This window comes from Varanus komodoensis, unplaced genomic scaffold, assembly GCF_004798865.1.
Source record: "Varanus komodoensis strain SLA01 unplaced genomic scaffold, ASM479886v1 scaffold34_1, whole genome shotgun sequence".
Classification (NCBI taxonomy): Eukaryota; Metazoa; Chordata; class Lepidosauria; order Squamata; family Varanidae; genus Varanus; species Varanus komodoensis.
The window spans coordinates 4,998,221-5,019,878 of NW_025335854.1; the positions used below are offsets into that span (position 1 = coordinate 4,998,221).

The following is a 21,658-nucleotide window of genomic DNA, read 5'->3' on the forward strand; positions in this document are numbered from 1 at the left end:
AAAGGTCATCAAATGTGAGGGTGCACTGGAGATGGCATGTGTGAACCCAGCACTAAACAAGACAGAGCGCATTGAGCTGCAGCCCATCCATCTCTTTTCCGTAATCATTTCCTTCAAGGGTTAGGTAGTTATGAGCACTTCCAAAAGCCATGTTCCTCTGCAACTCCCGTCTTTCAAAACCCAGTGGTGCACACTACCAAGTTGGAAGTTAGCAGGTATGTCCCATCAGAGCCCAGTTAATCCAAAATGTCGCAGTACTGATCTATGTGAAGAATTTATTGTGGGCACGTCATTCCCCACCCATGGCTATCTATCTATCTATCTATGTATGTATGTATGTATGTATGTATGTATGTATGTATGTATGTATGTATTTAAAACATTTTTATGCCGCCCCATCGCAACAAAGCCTCGGTGCAGCTTACAACAAAAACAAAGGTATACAAAATTATACAAAAACAAAGTTATACACTAAAAATATTAAAACCCAGTGCATCTTGGCTTAAAAATGTTAAAATCCTACACAATAAATTAACACTTAAAATAAGTTTTAAATAAAAAGGTCTTAGCCCAGCGCCGAAAAACAAATAAGGACGGCGCCAGGCAGACCTCTCTGGGGAGCACATTCCATAGGTGGGGCGCCACCGCAGAGAAGGCCCTCCTCCGGGTACTCACCCTCCTAATATCATTCATGGAGGGTTCCCAGAGAAGGGCATCTGTTGCTGATCTCAAGGGGCGGGAGGGCATATATGGACGTAAGCGCTCCTTCAGGTAACCAGGGCCCAAGCCGTTTAGGGCTTTATAGGTCATCATCAACACCTTGAATTGGGCCCGGACTTCAGTGGGAAGCCAGTGAAGCTGACGGAGGACTGAAGTCATGTGAGAATAATGCCCAGTCCCCGTCAGCAGCCTGACAGCTCTATTCTGCACCAATTGAAGTATCCGGACTGTCTTCAAGGGTAGCCCCACGTAGAGCGCATTGCAGAACTCTGATCGGGAAGTACTTATGGGTACTTTAGAGGACCTCTCAGTTTGCTTCTATGTCTAACCTGTAACTGCAGGGAATATTTTTAGAGCTGGGAACATGCGGCATTTAACTGTAACGTGAAAGAAAGCACAACTTCCTCTTGCACAGTCACACTGCTGTACCACCCAGAGGTTATAGAAAACAGAGAAAGGAAATCCCTCTCATGTACTGCTTGGATCTCAATGTTGTGATAAGCTATAAAGCAGATTTAACAGGCTGACAACCTTGTGGGAAAAGCCCACCATTGGTAATGTAATGATAAAACTGGGAATGCTTCAGTATAGATTTGTGGAAATGGGTTCAACACCACCTACAAACTGGCAGTCTGTAAAAGAACAAAAGCCCGGCACTTCATCAATGTTTTATTCATGAATCCCATGGCCTGCAGTTTCTGAACATGTTTTCACTCTGTTGGAAACAGGATCTAGGTAATGGTCCACCTCTGACAATCAAACAACCCGTGACTGACAAACCAAAGGTTGTTTGTGATCATGCTCACTAGCTTCTGCTCACTTGCCTACATCTCACATACTGATCATAATGTCTGAACCCAGGAACTGTGGGCCATTAAGGCATTAAACAAGAGGTAACCCAACAATTGCCCATGGTTTCCTGTTGAGCTCACTCTAGTTGGTTAACACCTGAACAAGTCAGAGCTCCTAAATTTGGATGTCATGGGGCATTCTGTGGTGCTCCCTCAGGCCCCCAACATCCCCGGCATTAACCAACCCAGGAATCGGCCACCACATTTGAACCAGCCAATTACCCTTATAGTCTAACGAAGGAAATGTTCTATCGCAGATCTTTCCATGCTACTGACATTTTCTGAACCCAGTATACCTGTGGCTTTTGTTTTCTTCTGTGCATGCAGTCTCTCCGTTTGTTCCTGCTTTTAATAGAGGGGATTTACAGCAGACTTGGCTGCTCTCATTGCAAGAAGACAGGATATGGTTCCTGACGTGAACTTGGAACTCTCCTGGGCTGTGGGTCTTGAAGGTCAAGATCCTCGAAGGTCCTCTTTATAGGTCAAAAAATAAAGTTCATGGAAGCTGCAGATTTATGGCTGCCCTATTTGAAGTACATGCATTGCCACTGCTCACTCATCACTAATTTGGCCACTTTGTTCTGTTGGCAGTTAGGAAAATAAGGTCATGATGAACAAAAACAACCAGCACATTGGAACCAACACGGAAGGCGCTGGGATTCTTCTAAGGAAAAAACAGACACAAAGCAGAACAGGTTCCGTTGCAATTATCCTCCGGCTGGAAATAGAGGAGACAGGTATCCTGGCTTGCAGCAGATAACATGGAAATGTTTGCCTTGGCAGGTGAATTCCTGACCCTTGCGAGGAAACCATTCGAAATGTGCTAGAAAGCACCAGCAAGGTTACAGCCGGCCAAGAAGGGAGAACAATAGCTCACACTCCTTCTAGGATTCCTTCTCTAATAAACTTGTTGTGGGAAACAATGCTAGGAAATGGGCTGCACTCTCGTGTACTCATCGGATTTAAGGGCACTTCACAGATTATGCCAGGGAAACGTGGTTTTCCACATAGGAAAAAAAATATTTTCTGTAGCTGTATGGTAGAGGCCCACATGGCAAAACAAGGGATCCTGGTGGCATGTACCTAGATATAGCATGCGAGATCAAAAACATGTTCCTTAATTGGTTGTTTCACAGAAAAAAATTTTTAAGTGGCTGGGTTACAGCAGATTAAGTTTTTTTCCCCCTTTGTTTTTTGGGGGTTTTTTTTTTTTGATATTTTGGTTTTTGTTTGTTTGGTTGTTGTTGTTGTTTTTGCATTTATATACCACCCCAGTAGCCCAGAGGGCTTTCTGGGTGGTTTATTATAATGATAAGGAATGAGACATTATCCCATAGAGAGAAGTGGCTGCTTTGCTCTTTTTTGCTGCAAATTCTCACTCTTTCTTCACCATCTCCAAAATGTAGACAGAATCAAGGACCTGTTTTCTCCCTTGGGCAGGGGCTCGAAGGATTCTTACAGATTTCAAGGATGTTAGGCAGACCTCTTTATTTTAGGTATTATATATCCCACTTTTTTCTTGCAAAAGGAAATGCAAATTCTTGCAAATTTCCCTCTTCTTCCTGTCACAACCTCTCACTGGGATCAGGCTGGAAATTACGGATCAGGCACCGGCCCAAAAACATGAGCTTTGCAGTCGAACTTCATACATTCTTGTTTTTAAATAAGTGCATAATAATTATGGTCTTACTTGGGTTAGGGGGTGTTAAGTCCCCTAAAATCAGTGGAAGATGTGCTCTATGTTACATTGCTCTTTAAAAAGGTAATTATGACAGTTGCTGAACTGATAAACTATGCACATATGCCAAAACTTCTGACAGCATTTAATGTAGCTTCTGCAACAAATTAAGTTGGGCATATACTAGAGCAAAAGGATCACTGCTTATTTCAAATCAATGTGTGTTTCCAGCTCTTCTTCTGCCTCTGGCCATGTACAGCTCATTTCCCCCCATCCGCTCCCTTTTGCTCTCTTAAATGTCTTCCTATACTCTTGCCTTCCAGTCCTATGTCAACTCGCAATCTGTCCCAGACTTCCTCAGGCAGCTATTTTCTCTGGTCCTTCTATTCCTTTCTCTAGTCCATGTTATCTACCATTGTGGTTAGAGATGTGTGAGAAATCGGGTTCAGGAGTGGGAATCCTTCAGATCTCCTCAGTTCAGCCCCACAAACTGCAGCCCGTTTTCTTTCTTCCACTAAATACACCTCATGCCAAGCATCTGTGTGGATATTGGGCAGAAAGCGAGTTCAAGCAGAATTCTTCCTCGCATGCAACTTGTGGGCTTTGCTTGCTTTGCACAAAGAATGGCATTATTTACATACTTTGTGCAAAGAATCTGCTAGCATTCCTGAGTATTTGCAGACTTGTTCTCAGCTTGGCTTGATTTCCACTCAAGGCCGAAAATGGGAAGAAGTCTGGAGAGTGCAAAAAAGCCAGATTTCAGCCTGATTCCTTTAGCCAGGCCCACCCCTCTGTGACATTAGGACCCCTGAGTTCCACCTCCATTAGCAAAAAGCAAAGCAAAACGAAACAGATTTCATCACATGAAATAAAAGCAGTATGTCTGAATCTTTTATTTATAATTATTATTATTATAATTTTTATAATAACTTATAATAATACGTTCAAGCATCTGCAAGGATGGCTGTCTGGATGAAAAGAAACACCACGAAAATCCATGTCTTGTTATCATAAATTAACACGCAGTGTCACAAAAAGATGTTCAGACAAGCTGCCGTTATCTTAACCATGGTTACTGGAAACAAGCCAACTTCAAGCAATAATTAATGAAGCTGTCTTGTTTTCACTGACACTGGCAGAGATTAACCACACTTTAGGATCCTGACTACATGCTTATCTGAAATGGAAGTGGATGCTACCAATCCCTTCCTTGCAGCCACATCAGGAGGGTGTTGGGAAGGACACCGATTCCCAGGCTAGGGGAGTTCGATTCAGGCTCCAAACACTAAACCATGCGTTGGCAGCACTGGACTGTACGAGGAAGACTTGAGTAAGCAGGAAAAACACAGGACCCTCTTGCTAAGCGCTTCATCTTGCCTCTCCCATGGAACGCTTCCCCTGTGCATTCCCACGAAAGTCCCAGTCTTGAAGACTAAAGCCATCCACATTTGCTGACATCACTGGATAAAATTACCTGCAGCTATTTACTGCATCACTTTCATTAATGGGCAGAAGATTTCGATAGCCTGTGTAATGTCAATTTCTCCCCCATGAACAAGTGATGCTCTCCGAAAACTGCTCAACGTTTTCATAGCAAGGGACAAGGCGCACCAAGAGAAGCAAGCTGTCCAATACTAGCACTGGATGCTAGGGATTGGGGCCCACTGTGGTTAAGGCTAGGAATTGCCACTACAGAGCCTCTGTACAGACCAGGACAGAGGAGATGCACTCCGAAAACCGCCAGGTCAAACTTCCACAACAAAGCATCTTGCTTCCGTTGGCCACAGATGGCTTGTCCTTCTCATTTCATCTATCACATAACCAGTCTCTCAGCAGATCATACTTCTCAAAGTAAGAGCTGCTACTTGCTGCTAAATGCTTACATTGACCCTTATCAACCCCCTACTTATGAGGAAGCAATGAAGAATTTTCACATCCCACTGACACTGCAGCCAGCCAGCCAACGAAAGGTTGGTTCTGCACCCACAAATTGATTCTCACTCCTGCGATAATTCTTGCAGGTTGCTCACACAACAGTCTCAAGGTGTGACATTGCAATTAACAACAAGCAACTGATTATGGCAATTAGAACATGAATACCGTAACATGAAAACTCGCCCTAGATCAGGAATAAATCTCCAATGGATTTTATCTCTTAGCACAATGGCTCACATATTTTTATTTTATTTAAAACTTTTCTATGCCGCCCCCATCGCAACAAAGCCTCAGGGCTATTAAAACATTTCTATATTGCTGTCTATTCTCTTTAGAATTTCAAGGTGATGTAAAACCAATTGTCTTAAGCTCACATACAGTGCGAAAGCAGATGATATGTTCCCTTAGTTGTTCTTACCTTTTCAATTTTCTCATCCAGCATTCTGAAGAATTCTTGTTGGCTTTCAGAGATGTGCATGCTGAAACACAGAAAGAATGGTGCATCGACAGCATCAGCAGCATGTATGTATTGAGAGAGTTCACCAGAACAACGCAGCTCTTACTTCAACTTTCAGGTTGGCATTTTCAGAAAAATACGAGAAAGCGCCCACTCTGATCTGGTGCCATTTCTGGGACAACCCTTGCAAAATATGCTTAAAGCTACTGTACAAGATTCACCACTCAGTGTTAGCTCCGGTTTATACACCCATCTAGGCCCCTCCTTCAGTTTGTCTTAAGCAAGCCTGGAAATGAGTCGTTTGATAAACTAAAAGCTTCAGCTAATTGATTGGCAACTGCTTTTAAATCAGGGAGGCCAATTATTATTCTGCATTAAGGCTTTTGCTAATTGTTTTTATACTGCTTTGGTATGTTTTGTAAATAAATCCCAAAGCTGTTTTGGCAATATGTGTCTTTTAAAATTCAGATGATTGGTTCACAGGAAAATTATCTGTCAACTAAAAACATTTACTCAGTTGATGGCCCATTCTGAATACAGACACTCACATACAGAGTTCTGGGTGATTGCTGGTTTCCTTGAGAACTGTGTACATTACAGAGCTGTAGTGATCTTGTGCTATTTGATCTGTCACAAATATGCAAGATGAGCAAGAGAAGAAGACAGGTATTCTAACCAACAGTTCTCATCTTTAAAGAAGCATCTGCTTTCCCCCAAAATGAACAAGGGACAAAGTTTCCACAGCCAGCACCAAACTTTCCTCTTTGCTGGCTACCTGCTCCCTGCAAACCGCATCCTTCAGACTGCATCCAAAACTGTGCTGCGTGTCTACTATATATTTAAGAAAATACATTCCAGTCCTCAGGGATGATTAAAGTACATCCTTAGATATTAGCTAACCAAAAGCCTAAAGTGTCTTCTCTTCAGTTAATGCAACACAGTGGGTTAGTTTGCCACCCACTGGAACTAATTTAAGCTCCAGTGGGCTGTGGTTAGTGCCTGTGGACTATTTCACTGCTTGACTGAAGTTTGTTGGGTCGTAAGAACTTTGGTGGCCAAGGCTGTGCAAGACATAAACAACTCTTACAGGACCCAACAACAGACTGTGGGTTATTCCAGGGTTGCTTGACCCTCATATGGCCGGTGCATCTTCCGTTCACATGACATGACAATTTGCAGTCCCACCCAGGACACAGTGAAGCCCATCCTGGCATAAATGTTTTGATTCTGCAAAGATATCCAAAGTAACGATGAAGGGGAAATCTTGCTGGTGTCTCCTGTATGGACAATAGTTGGCCAACAGTAAAGGCACCCCGAAGAATAGAGAACGCAGTTGAGCAGGGATGGGTACCAGGAAAACAGGACTACCCCGGACCATAAGAAGATTCGCCAAAGGGTTGCTTGATGGAAGGCTTGAATAGAAGGAACACAAATTGTGGTTACATCTCCGGTCTGGTCAAGAGGGAGCAACACAATACTTGAATTCCATGTCCAGTCCTTGAATTCTAGGAGGTCAGCTGAGGCTTGGGCCCCATGTCTACTTTTTAGAAGACGACTGGGGGTAGGGGTTTGGGCTGAAAATGGAGGTAAAGGTTCCTCTGCACATACATGCTAGTCTGGGGTCGGTGCTCATCTCCATTTGTAAGCCAAAGAGCGAGTGTTGTCTGAAGACACTTCCATGGTCACCTGGCCAGCATGACTAAACCCTGAGGCGCACGGAACACTGTTACCTTTCCCATCGAGGTGGTACCTATTTATCTACTTGGACTTGCAGTTTGAATTGCTAGGCAGGAAATTGCTTGGACAAAGCAGCGGGCATTCATCCCATTGCACAGACTTGAGCTGCCAACCTTCCAATCAACAGTCTAGCAGCTCAGTGGTTTAACCAGCCGCACCACCTGTGTCCCTTGAGACGGGAGGAAGGAGCTGATGATATCAATATGCTTGCCCCATCTCTGCCTGACTCCAAGTAATCTGTGCCCTGCAGCCACCTGTGCCAAACACATCGATTGGCAAAGCAGCCCAAAGAAGCCAGTGAGGTATTTGAGAGAGCAAAGCTGGCGTGATTTAGCATTTCACCCTTAATGATCCTTTGGCAGAGTCCAGCTGTAAGCACAATAACTCTGCACATTAACCTTATGAGGAATCACTGGCCAACACTGCCATTTCTCAGGCCAAGTCTCCCATCCCCTGCCAGCCACCTTCACTTCTCTGCAGGCAGAGGGTCAGAGAATTTACTTCCATTAGCAAGATGGCAAGCCCTGGTTGGTACGACTAGGTTTCACGGTGGCGCGTGGACTGAGAAAGCACCATGATTAGCTGCCTTCAGAGTGCATTTGTTTGGCACAGGGCACAAGAAGACTGGCCATGTCCCAAGGGAGCATCAAGCCTGGACACACAAGCATGGTGAGATGCCTTCACAAAGCCAGAGGTTGCTCTGGAGGCATCCACTAGCTAGCCCACATTTGCAGAAACCTCTGGAGTTGGGAGCAGGGGGCAGTTGGCTGGTTTTATGAGTGCCCGACACACTGGGAAATGGAAAAATCTGAACCCTACAATGGAAGATTCATAAGCAGGAAATAACTCAATGGCACGGGACCAGTTTAAATGCTCACGCTCTGTGTGGGGAGCTCCCAGCCCTGGCCCTGGGTGGGCCATTCATAAGCAAACCCAAATTACAATCTCTGCTTTTTTCCAAACTATTTAACAAACACGGCTGCCGTTATATATGAGAATGGCGCGCATGCAGAATGTGGTACTGGGCCCAGAATTCAGCTTCCTGAGAATTTCAGCTCTTCTTTGAAACAAGTTTATAATCCTCATAGGGCCGTGAAAGCCTGTGTAAACATTTTCTTAAATCTCAAAAGATAGAGGGGGACTGGGCAAGAAGTGCCACCAGCCCTCCCTCTTTCAGGATATTCTATCCTGCTCCTCCTTCCTTCTCGTTTTCCCAGGTTTTTTGCCCAACAGATATTTAGCATTTTGTGGTCGCTATGCATGCCCAGTCCTCACGACACGTCATGGTGGTTCTACCCACTTCGCTGTTTCCCTCCGAAGGCTTTTTGCACTCTTGCAAAACATGGGGATTTTCCAGCTGTGGCAGTCACTCCCTACTTGTGCTGCAGCCCTGCTTCAGCGACAATCCTGCCAAATCATCATCTGGCTGTGCAATATATTAGGGATAGTGATGATACGGAATAACATGATGGAAAATACATTTGGCAATCACACTTCGATTCTGGTTAAGTCATTACTGAGCAGTTAATAAATACTATGGTGGCCAATTTCTCAAGGACATGCTATTCGCTTAGGCTGGTGTACCTACTATGGGAACAAGTTCTTGGAGATTGTGTCTGCTTACTCCCAAACACAGAACGGAAGATGAACTTTTACCTGGGCATTGCAATTTAAATAAAAATCAGAGCCTGCTATTTATATGGGAAGGATCATTTTCAGGTTGGTTTGTTCGTTTTTTAAGGAGAAAAGCTACATCACAAGAGAATGTCAAGAAACAGAAACATAGAAACAGAGTGAGCCCCAAATTATTAGGTGCATGGGAACTTGTTCAAATCACACCTAAATTAACTTTTTAAATTGTGGCAATACAGAGCAACAAGCCAAAAGAGACCGATCTGAGGATGTAACAAAGAATAGAAAGGAGGAAAGAAGCAAACAAGGAATGCCTGTATATATAGGGTACTGTCCTATACATTGTTAGATAGAAAGAAGTCCTACAACCTCCAAAAATCTGGCTGAGGAGTGCTTGGAATTGTAGGACATTTTCCTGTCTAAATACGCATAGACCGGCACCCGTAGGCCTTTTCCTCATAATCCCCATGGCACACTCATGCAAGTATGAAGTAGGAGATGGGCGATGCAGACAAAAACCTGCATCAAAGCAGGACTTCTTCCATTCATCTCCAGCCTTTCTCCATGAGGAAGCATCTGGTGATACTTCGAAAAGCCCCAAAGGCCCCAAGACAGCTTAATCCAAGCTTAATCCAAAAAGCAAGCATCTTTTGAAAGGTAAGAATCTAATTAACTTAGCAAATTCCGGTCAAATGGACATACGCTCTAAGATTTATCTCTCAGATCAAGCCAAATGCAGACTAATGGAGGCATGGCTCTGGCGTGCCTTTTCTCAAAGGCGATGTTGTGTTTTTGCAGCAGCTGATGGCCTGCTTGAGACGCAGGGAATGCTGAGCCGGAATGCCTATCAGACAGCTTGCGTACCCTATAAATTGTCACCCAGGGCAACAACAGTGCAGCATCTGAAATTCCAGTCTGTTTCTCTAACTCTCTAGGTGCCCACCATAATTTGGTTTGTTTGCAAAACCGAGTTTTTTATGATGAGGAAGATCAATTACAAGGCCAGAGCATCTAAATACTAACAAGAGATGCCTGTTGGAAAAGCTCAACCCTACGCTTGCAATACTAAATGTCTAATTACTAAAAAACTCATTTCGTTTTGACAGCAGCTGGGGAGCAGGGAGAAAAAAGCAGCATGAATTCGTATCAAAGACTGTCTCCCTTAAGGAGTATCGGAAGCAGGGGCTGGAACGTGGTGCTGTAACTACACATAGAAACACAGAAACAGAGTGAGTCACAAAGGGTCTCCTGGGCCATCTAGTCTGACCCCTGGCTCCAGCCAGCTCCACTCATGACATGCCGCATGTGGGAATCCCATGGGCAGCGGTTTGGCCAATGTGTGAAAGAGATCCTGGACCAGAAGGCCCTTTGGTGTGATCCTGAATGGTTCTTAATGCAATGGTTCTATAGTAACAAAAAGGCTGAGTTTCCATACAGAGGTGAGGGTTTGAAAGTGACCACATATATTCTAAGGAGATTTCTAAGGTCAAGACAAACTGTCAGAAACCCTTCTTGACACTACAGTTTCTGTGTGTGGAATCATCAGTGCGGATTTCCCAGAGAAAGCATCTTTCCAGATCTGAGAGAAGACTGTTGATACCCAGTTATGTTCAGGTGGTGTGTCTCAGTGGAACCTAATTCAGTCCAAGAAGGCAAAGGTGGCAGGTGGAGGTGACCTTTTCAATATCACAGAGACAAAGAAACAGAGTGAGTCAGAAGGGGTCTCCTGGGCCATCTAGTCTGACCCTTGGCTCCAGCTGGCTCCACTCATGACACGCCTGCCATGTGCATGTCCATGAAATGTTTCACCGGTAGGTGGATTAATTTATTAACCCATGAATTAATTAATTAACCCACATGAGGGAATGATTAGATTAATTCCTGCTAGACACGGCCACTGCTTCCAAACAAGGCCATTGTGTAGCACAAAATACAGGAATCTGCCTTCTCCTGAGACAGAACACTGGTCCACCTCGCCCAGATCTGTCAGCAAGGACTGGCAGTGGCTTTCTCCAGGGTTTTTTTCCCCCAGCCCTACCCTGGAGAAGTTGGGATGCAAACTGGGACCTTCGGCATGCAAACTATTTGCTCCGCCCTGAGAAACAGCTCTTCTCTATGGAGCAGCGTATCTGCAATGCAAGACAGCTCCTTCTAGAACAAGAGGACTCGAATCCAAGCTTCCCACTGGCTGTGACATTCATTCTGCCGTGTAGAATAGAATCAAATTGAACGGAATAGAAGATGAGTTGCGAGGGGTCCATAAGGCCACCGAGTCCAACCCACTGCTCCATTGCCACCTGTGGCCACCCATCCAGCTGCAGGTCTTTCCTGCTCAGCAATGCTCACTCAGCATGCTAGCTTGATGTACAGCTGTTCCGGAAACTATCTGAGGATGGGGACATGAAGGAAGAAGAGAAAGTAAATGGATCTCTTTTTTCTGAAGGCTTTTCTTGCATAACCGTGGTTCTCCGAGGGAGGGAGGGATGCCTACTTAAAGAAACATGATCAGATCACAATCTTTAGGCTGTCTACTCAGAAGTAACTCCCACCATATTCAAGGAAACACAGAATGGAAACATACATCCCAAGAGCTTTAAATATGTGTAAGTCAAGGAAGGCCCATTCTACAAAAGAACAGATTTTTAAAAATTTGTATCTTATCATCAAGTCCTAATAAAGAAAGGTGGATAAAGTAGGTAGAGAAGTTAGCTAAAGTACGGGAAAGATGATCCTTAGTTTACCTTCAGAAGACGAAAGAGGAGAAGGAGCCACCACTCCTGAACCAACCGAAGGGGCTGTTCTCAGAGGGCACAAGCAATCTTTTTATAACCAGGGCATGCAGTGAATTGTTCCAGTCTATCCCCTCCTTCGAACAGGAACGCTCCCTTCCTCCAGGAAACTCCAATCCATTCCATGCCCTGCCCACGCCCCCATTTCTATTTTCCTTTTCCAACCGAAATGCTACATTCTGAACAGGCTTGGCTTCATTCGTGTAGTTTTCGGAGGGGTGGCTTGTCTCTTAACTGTTTTTTTCAGTAGCATTATCTCTGCCCTGAGCATTTTCGCCCCCCTTCCTGCTTCCTGGTGGTCCCATTTTGACTGTATCTCTTCTGGCACTCATCAGTTAAGTTTGCTATTAGAGGGAATGATTAGATTAAACTAGTTTATCAATAACCTTAATTTGCCATTATGATGTAACTTCATTTTATTCTTAACCAATCATTTCGTGTTCTGAGTGAAAGAGTCAAGTGCATTCACCAGAAAGAGGTCTCCCATTTCGATTTTAAGTCTCAGAGTGCAACTTATCCATGTTTAGACAGAAAAAAATCCAATTACCATTCCCTGTATTCCCTAGCCAGGGAGGCTGCGGAAAGTTTTTGGCCATTCCAGCCTAAAAAGGCACAAGACTGCACCCAAATTTCACTCATTTCGCGTGAAGTTCACCCAAGCCAGGCCTAAAAGTGTCAAGGAAGAGAGATTTGCACACTAAACTTTTGCTCACAGAGAGCCCATGAATATCCTAGAGCATGGGTCCTCAAACTAAGGCCTGTGGGCCGGATCTGGCCCGCCATGCCCTTTTAACCGGCCCACCCCGCAGGTTTTGCACTCACTGGGTGCACGCACAGCTTGCTCACGAGGAGATTGTTTTGGAACTGCTTGGAGAAAAGGATCTCATGAGCAAGTCAGCGCCTCGCCCGGCAGTGGCTTGCTTGCAGGGAGATCGTTTTTGGACTCGATGGGAAACAATGATCTCCTCACGAGCAAGCTGGCACCTCACCGTGCTTGCACCCAGCAGCGGCTTGATCGTGAGGAGGTCGTTTTGGACTCGCTTGGAAACGAACTCCTCGTGAGCAAGCCGGTGCCATGCCCCACATCCCCCCCCCATCTCCGCCTTGCATGCACGCCCCGCGCCTCCCTGCCAGCACTGCCTCGGCGGCCCGTGGTCACCCCTGGCACCTGTCAGCTGGCCCCTGCTCAAAAAGTTTGAGGACCCCTGTCCTAGAGCCACAAAGCATGAGCAAAACAGCTATTCGGAAAAAGACATGCAACTTTCCTGCATTACGGTTTCTCTGTCCTTCAAAAACCATTGCCTTGCAATGCAGAGAGGCTGCCTTAGATACGGGGATGGTCATTAGCTCTGCTCCCCACAGGTTAATGGTAGATGATAGTAACATGCTTTTAACAGCAGAGGAATACAGGATGCTGAGCGCTTTTGAGGAAAGGGGGTGGCAGTACCACTGAACTTTGTCACCCAGTGACTCTTGACTGCATCGTGGCTCATAGTCAAAACCTTGTCATCAATTCGAGACCATCCTGACACTGACAGCTAAGTCTTCCCTTTCTATGGCCTAGTTCCCAGTGAGGTGGCCCTGCTTCCACATAGTTTGGCCTAAGTTGAGGCAAAGGTTACATGAAAATTCCTCTCTCTGCCATGCCATTTCCTTTATATTTGGGGCTTATTGGGGGTGAGGAGTAGAGAAATATTCAGTCATGTGTTTTCCTTTCCTGCTGTCTGAAGGAAGGTCTACAGCCTCAAACAGTGTTACCACGTTAGGGAGAAGTATAAGACAGAATCCTACCCTATGACTTTCTCATGTATTCTTGTATCTGCTGAACCATTATAGAAATGGATAACCTCCCAGCATAAGGCAATCCGTGGAAGGAAGCCTTACTGGCAGCCTTGTTGATCATGGAAGCGGGAACAAAACAGTGAGCGGGAGAGTAGTCTCCTTAGGGCTTGGGAATGTCCTTGATGAGCTACGCTGTTACTGGCACCATGTTGGCTGACAAGCGACAGCGCAAGAACAATATGTTCCAGGAAACTCTTGGCGGCTAGTGTTTTCTCACTACAGTGCTTTATCCATTTCTCCTATGGCTGCATTTTAGTGAGGTTCAACTGCATTTTTTGTCGAGAGGGGGCCCAACTCTTTGCTCAGATAGCCCTGTTATGAGGAGAGGGTGAAGAAGCAGAGTTAGGGAGGCGACCTCAGTCATTTCAGGATGAGCTGGTGAAGGTTCTTGGACAAAGCATGGGAACCAGCTCACTTTGGGAAAGGAAATGGATGGAGACATTTCGGAACTGGGTGGGGAGGAGATGGAGGGGGAATTTCTTGACCCTGTAGGGAGATGAAAGGGGAAGTGAATGGACCAATTAAGAAGTGCGTGGTGTTCTTGCCATTAGAATGGAGGTTGGAGTCAGAGGCTTTTCTGAAAGGGAAGGAGGGAAGGATGGATGGATGGATGGATGGATGGATGGATGGAAGGAAGGAAGGAAGGAAGGAAGGAAGGAAGGAAGGAAGGAAGGAAGGAAGTCAAGCTTCAGTTTGGATACAAGGCTTTTATACCAGCAGAAGGGCCTCCAAAAGGCTAATTTGATTTATACTGTTTTATGGCCTCTTCAGCATTAATAAAAGGTTTGTGCTTCTATGGACCCATCTAAGTCTGCTGGAGAGGAAGGAGAGCCCTGCTCACAACATTTTCGTTCTTTTGCGTTCTTCTACGTATTTTGCATTACTTGCCAGCAGCCCCAAGTGATTCTTCTTTCAACTTTTTTAAACAAGGCATGTGCCTAGTTGTCTCTGGCAAGTAAGAACTGCTTCCAGAAGATCAGGCAGTGAAGAAGAGGGAGTTCTCTCACTACCGAGCCACAAATATCTAATGTGAGAAAACACAGGCATGTAAAAATGCTTGTGGGCTAAAAGCTTTCAAAGCCCAACAGGAAAGCTTTCCTTGCACAGTGGCCTTTGACTAATTAGGTACGTTATAAATAAGCAATGGACCCGAGGAAGACGAACACTAGGATACAGAAGCAGGGCCCACCCCGAAGATTAACTGGGCCCCCTCCAGTGCTCCACCCGAACATTTTTAACCCCCTGGAAGTTTTGCGGGGGTTGCAAGCAGCCGTGATTCGCAGCTGGCTGGCAGAGAGGGCACTGAGGTTTTTGACTCTTCTCTGCCAAGGTGCAGCAGATCCACAACGGCTGCAGAAAAGACTTCCCCTCCGACATAACCGGCGCAGAGCTGTTTTCTGATCCCGGGCTGGGAAGATGCCCTCTCAGTGCCAGCGGTGGAAAAGGCAGATGCTCAAAGTCCCCTTGCTTTTGTCCAACGTGTTTTCCAGCACTCGGCACGGGGGCTGGCTGTGCCGGTCCAGTGGGGAAAAGCGGCCTTTGGTCTCAACATCTTTGCCAGGGAATCGGGTTCTGGGGCCAGACACCAGATTTTCAGACAGGTTCAAGGCCCGGTACTACAGCTGGGTTCACACAAGCACAGAGGGGAGAATAAGGCAGGCTGCTTCCCTGTAGCCGTTGTTCTTTGAGTGGTCGTCTGTGCATTCACACTTATGGGTTCTGTGCCTGCTAAAGACCTCACTTCAGGAAGCTTCCCCCGCTGAAGGATCCTCCCCATCCCCCCTCCACATGCCTCTAGTGAGTTTCCACCTATTCACCTGTTCAACAAGAACACCTGTTGTGGCCCTGGGACTGAAGGAACAATGTGGTACCAACACAGATATGACACTGATGTCATGAGAATGACCAACTCTGGTATCAACGAGGCTTCCCAAGCCCAAGCATCCAGTTGGTAGGTTCTGACAAATGTGAATGATTGTGCCCTCGCATAGACATTGGATTTCGAGTACCTGACAAGCCATCTTTATCGTGTGGACAACCTGAGCAGTGATAGACCAGGAGGAGAAAAGCAACCTGTGGTTCTTTTTTCCATAGCAGATAAAAAGATACGAAGGCTTCTAAGACAAGACTCCGGTCTCACAATGTCCTGGTTAAGGTGGAGCTTGGAAATGACTTTCAGAAGGAAAGCAGTATCTGGACCAAGCGCCACTGTCTCCTTGTGGAAGACGCGGTGGGGCAAATCTATCTGTGAGGCAGCAACTTCACTGGCATGAGGGGCTGAAGTTAGAGTGACGAGACACCACTTTGCAGGCTAGAAAGCAAAGGGCAGTTGCTGCTCGTGGTTCAAACGGTTTTGATGCAAGAACCTGGAGGGCAACAGAAAAGCTCCCGTGTGAACTGGAGGACAAACAGCCCGCGCAAGGTTATGAATCCCTCTGAGGAACAGTTTCACTGCTGGATGCACAGCGACCAAAAAACGCTCCAACAGTAAGTCAGAGGCTAAGAGCGTGGCAAGGTATACTCTGACAGATGGATATTTCCGTCCTCTCTGAACTAGCTAACATGAGAAACCTAAGACATGATGAAGAGAGCAAGAGAAGCCTGAAGGAAGAAACAATTTCAATTTTCTTTATGCACAGAGGAAGAACAAGTTGTATGTGCTCCACCCTGAGGGGCCTCCACAATGGAATAAGCCCCTGAGTTGTCCAAGAGAAAAGATGCATCCTTCCCTTGTCCTCTGCACATGGTCTCCAGAACTTCTGAAGTTGGATTTATGGATGGGAGGTTCTAAGACTGTTGCACCGCCTGTAATAATGTGAAATGGCAGAGCCAGGACAGTAATGCCATCAAACAAATGCAAGACAAGTAAAGTGAAACATTAAAAGGAAGAAGGAACAATGCCAGCAAGAGTAAGACAGAAGACTTACAAGATAGAAGAATAAGATAGAAGGCCAAACGATGCGAGAGGCTTCTTCCTCAGGTAAGCACAAGGGCAGTCTGAGAGGAACGGAGAGAGGAAGTGGGGCCGACTGGGCACATGTGCACTAGGCCAGTGGAGGAGGGTCCTTGCCCTGTGTGTGACGCGCAGAGACCAGGGAGAAGCAGCCACGGGAGCCAATTCTCTCCTCTTGCACATGTGGGTCAGAAGCTACCCAACCAGCGAAATAACTGTCTGGGCAACACTGTTGTGGCATCCGGACTGGCAAGGACGGCTCGCTGGCTCAGAAACCTTCCCCAAACCTGTGACTCATCCTTGGTAGACCACGTCAGCCACCCGTCCTGGCCAGCTCCCAGTGTCATGGTAACCCATGTCTGGTGACAGTAATTACATCAATTAGGCGGCTCACTGCCGGCACATGCTCAGAGGAAAATAAGCCCTGGCTTCTGCTTTGATGCTTATTTCAAATATTTCTATCCCACTTTTCTATTTTTCTGAAAAAGCCAAAACTGCCAACGCCACGATGCCAGTTTAAAGCAACAGACAGGCAATGTCAATGGGAAACTGTCTATCGCCACATAAAATGAAACAAAAGCAACAGCCAATTCACTGTGGTTTAAATTAGCAATTTAAGTGTGCCAAAATGCCTGATAACATAGGATATGAGGGGAGGAAAGGGAGAGGAAATGATGCTCTTGGGCAGAAAGATGTCATCTTATTTCATGAAACTAAAACAAAAACACAAGAGGAAACTTACTTTGCCCTAGGTTGATGTACTAATCCTGGAAGTTCTTTATTAGACTTAAGTCTTACGTGTGAACTGGCACTTTTTTCCTGTGAAAAAAGAAAGACAGGCAGACATTATCTATTAGGGTTTCTTAGAAATATGAAGCATTTGTTTGCCATTAAATCATAACCGCATAATAAACAGCCCATGCATAAACATAGCAATAAAAATAAAAATAAAAATACAGGAAAAGTGGTAAAGTATTACAATGCTCAAAGTTCAGCATCCTACTTAAAAATTTCCTTGCTTCAAAAGTTTGCATTAAGCTTGCTCTCTCTCTTTCTTAGGACTTCCTCATCTTGCAAGAAATGCTAATATAATGTGATTCCATAACATCACATGAAACACACACTAACCTGATTCATGGGTAACAACAATCCAGAGTATAGGTTGATACCTTATCAAGAGTTTGCCCATAATTTGCTTGCCAGATAATTGTACGAAGTTCAGGGTTGGTTTCGCTTTTGCTTTTCTAAAATTCCTGGGTTGTTTGATTCTCTCATGTTTTAGTTGTTCATTTTCTATAATCAAAATGTCATTGCCTTTGGCAATGTAGTACTGGCCTGAGGACAGACTCTTGTCTTCTGTCCCTGTAGCCTGGCAAAACAACCCATGAATGTCCCATGGTTCTGGGTTTGCATGTAATGACAGCCCATAGTTAAAACAACCCACAGTTCATGGATGTCTTCCTTGGGTGTTCATAATTCACAGCACATAGTTCGTGGCTCACATGTAACAACCCAGGATTCAATAACCCACACTCTGGGTTGTTGTCATGCTTGAACCAGGATCTATATTTATTCAACAGCTTACAAGGTTGGTGGGTAGATAGCAAGAAGCATTCTCACTTTAAAACTACAAAAGGCAAGGGATGCAGTTATGAAAAGAAATGTCACGGAAGAAGCTATTTTGCACAGAATGTACAAAGTACATACAGTAAAGTTACTTTACTAAGTGCAACCAGTGAACTGAATTTGCAAAGCAAGTGAACAAAAAGGGAGCAGCATAAGGTGTTCAGGTGGAATGTATGATACAGGAACTCAAAATCCTGCTGCCCCAATGCATTCACTTTAAGTGACTCCTCAATGCCAAGTATTTTCTTGAAAATATTGCCTCCAAACTAACAGGTCAACTCTCAGAATTTTCTGCTGCACAGCTTTCCCCTCCCTCACACCCACCAGATATTTTGGAAGACAGATCCCATCTGCCCCAGCTTGCATTGCCAATGGGTAGGAACACTGGGAGTTGTAATCCAAAACTTCTGGAAGACATCAAGGCTGGGACAGCTGCTCTCACGGACTGCCAACCTGACATGCCTACTTTTCTAAGTTCTTGATTTCCTGAGGGTGCATTTTATCCATCTCCGACTTGCAGAGTGGAATGGGGTGTCTGGAAAAGAGGTGAACAGCTTTGGCGAAGAGAGTCCAGGCCTCATTCTGTGAGTCCTTTCCTTTGAGCCTAATGTGCCACGCATATTTGACAGCTCTCGGTGGTGGGAAAGAGAGGGGAACAAGGAATAAACACCCCTTTATATCACTCTGGAAATAGCCTGGAGCACTAATCCCTACGGCCAGGGAGGGCATGAAGTAGATCTGCAGTCCTCTTGGACAACTCCCAACGTACCCAAGCATTGGCCAGCTGGCAGGAGCTACTGGGCAGTGAGGGGAGTGAAAAAAACCTGGAGATCAACTTTCTGCTCACCTCTGCTCCAAGAGATTAGCACTCCAAGCTGTTTCCAGAACTATATAAAAGGCTGTTTATTGTCTGCTCCCCTCTCTTTCCCAAGAGCTGTCCAAGATGCAGGGGCACACTGTGCCCAAAGGAAAGGAATCAGAATGTCACCTGGATGCTCTTTAGCAAAGCTGTACACCTCTTTTCCAGTTGCACCATTCCACTCTGCAAGTAGGAGATGGGTTAAAATGCACCCTCAGGAAAACAAGAACATAACCTTACACACAGAACATGGGCATATCCGGTTGGCAGGCGAGGCTGCGACTCTTCTTCTGACATGTAGGCAAATTCCTATGGAAATCCTGCCCATCCGATGGAGGCCTCTGAGCTTGGAGGTTTCCAAGAATCTCTTCTGGGCTCTTCTGGCAAGCTGGAAGGACAGAGGAAACTGTGTCTCCTGATCCTCCTCAGAACAATCTCAAACCAGCCAGATGGACCCCTGGTGGTAGGGATGGATGAAGGAGAAGCCATAGGATTCTACAGACCTTGCTCTCTCCTCCTCCCTGTGTTCTCCACACGCTGCACCATCCCCTTAACAATGCCAGAAAGCAGATGATGCTTCCATGACAGCTCCAGGGGTGTGGGAGAAGAGAGGGATCCAGTGGCAGATTCCTCCCCTAGAAGCCATAGGGTTGTCTACAGCCACATGGAGGGTGGAACCTGAAATATCCTAAGAGCCCCAAAGGAACAAAGTAAGATTGCTTTTGTCTGCTGTCTACCTACAGCAAACTGCCAGGATGTTAACGGGGACCGGTTGGTTTTGACATATAACGCCGGTCGTCTACTGGTTGCACTGGCCACCAATTGAAGTCTGGGCCCAATTTAAGGTGCTGCTTATGACCTATAATGCCCTAAACAGCTTGGATCTGGGATACCTGAAGGGGCACCTTCTTCCCTATGTGCCCCCCACCCCCTGAGATCTGAGGTGGAGATCCTGCTCTGGGAGCCCTCCTAGAAGGAGATTAGGAGGGAGAGCACCCAGAGGAGGGCCTTCTCTGTGGTGGCACCCCAACTATGGAATACGCTCCCCGGAGAGGTTTGCCTGGTGCCAACGTTACATTCTTTTCGGCATCAGGCAAAACCCTTTTTATTTTCTGGCTATTTTAAGATTTAACTGATGTTAACTGGGGTTTTAGTATATTACTGGTCGGACGCTATGGGGTTTGCTTTATTCTACTTACTTATTGTAAGCCATCCTGAGACATCTGTAGGGGACGGGATAGAGAAGCTTTTAATAAGCAAATAAATAAATAAACTTTTGCAGGGCAGGCAGGGATAGGGTGGTGCATTCAGTAGTGAGTCTGTTGGGGAAATACTGTCAGATTTACTTCTTTGGCGAGAACGGAACCAGAGTCTCAATCATTTCAACCCCTTAGCAGCCGACAGCTTCTCATTAAAAGCAGCTTTAGAATCTGTGGATATCAAGGCTCCGTGAGCAGCTAATAGATAATTCAGTCCCAACACTGACCATTATAATCACAAGCTTCCTCCGGGTCCCACCTTCCAGGGAGGCAAACCCACCGGCAGCAAATAAGGAACTAGGATTCAGATAAGCCACACGATGGGGCTGGCTTTAGTTCAAGGCTATCGGCCCTGCCAGACCTTTCCACTCATTTTTCAGAAATACAATACGGAGCCTCAGAAAAAGAGAGCTCACCCATCGGCTGAGTTCTCTTGTTCCCACAGGACAACTTTTAAGCCTGCTTTGTCATAGTTATTTCTGAGTATATATTCTGCCAACATGCTTGATAAGCAAATACCGCTGTCAAACTGGGAGAGGAGGGGGGAAGGGAGCAGAGATAGCTGAAGAAATTGGAAGGGGCAGCTGATCCTCGGAGAGTATAAAGCCAGAGGTAGAAGTGCATGGCGTCTAGCTGCATTTATCCGTGTCCTGCATTTGGTTCTTAGTCATGGGTCCAATGAGATAATCAACTATTATCAGAAATTTATTTTCCCCCTGCCACTCATGTTGGCTTTCAGATGTTGGAAACCATAAATAGAATTATAGATGTGAGTTTGCACTGGTGGCATTTGTATTAATACCTGACTGGGAGCGGGCAGTTGGATTATATGATCCTTCCCAAGTCCCTCTTACTTCTGTACTATGAATTTCCTTGGCTGGGTCTAAGGGCAGCAATACCAATCTCTAACTAGAATGTTCCTTATATTAAACCAACATTAAACCAATCTCTAAGTGGAATGTCTCTTATATTAAACCAACATTAAACCTGGTTAACTGTAATCACATTTAACCAGGAAAACCACATTGAATATCATATTTAACATCGGTGCAGACAGAATGATTAAACATGATTTGCCCCAGCAGACTGATGTTCTTGCTTCAGAAAGCTTCCCGCATGCCCCATATTGTACCCACAGTGGGCTGCACAATCATGTGAACACAGTTTCTGTTCAAGCATGAAGCCAAACTATGGTTAAGGAAGCTTAAATATGCTTGGGTGGAAGGTCTCTGATCCAAGCTATCAGAAAACATGGCCTACACTGAGTTGATGACCTGCTGGGCCATCAAAAGGATGCTGACCAGCCTGCAAATGAACTCA

At 45.5% G+C, this 21,658-nt stretch overlaps 1 protein-coding gene and 1 long non-coding RNA gene across 2 annotated transcripts in view; one reads left to right on the forward strand and one right to left on the reverse strand.

Moving 5' to 3' along the window:
* CUNH1orf21 (chromosome unknown C1orf21 homolog) overlaps positions 1-21,658 on the reverse strand; it is a 141,859-nt gene that overhangs the window by 10,938 nt on the left and 109,263 nt on the right. Inside the window, exons 4-5 of the mRNA XM_044439106.1 lie at positions 17,337-17,413; positions 5,603-5,663 (exon numbers count right to left, since the gene is read on the reverse strand). Coding sequence (XP_044295041.1) covers positions 5,603-5,663; positions 17,337-17,413 — 138 coding nt within the window. The remainder of the gene's footprint in view (positions 1-5,602; positions 5,664-17,336; positions 17,414-21,658) is intronic.
* Positions 2,801-20,957, forward strand: LOC123027841. The gene is made up of 3 exons (XR_006415577.1): positions 2,801-3,206; positions 6,583-6,585; positions 20,945-20,957. It is a non-coding gene; the product is annotated as an uncharacterized LOC123027841 (long non-coding RNA).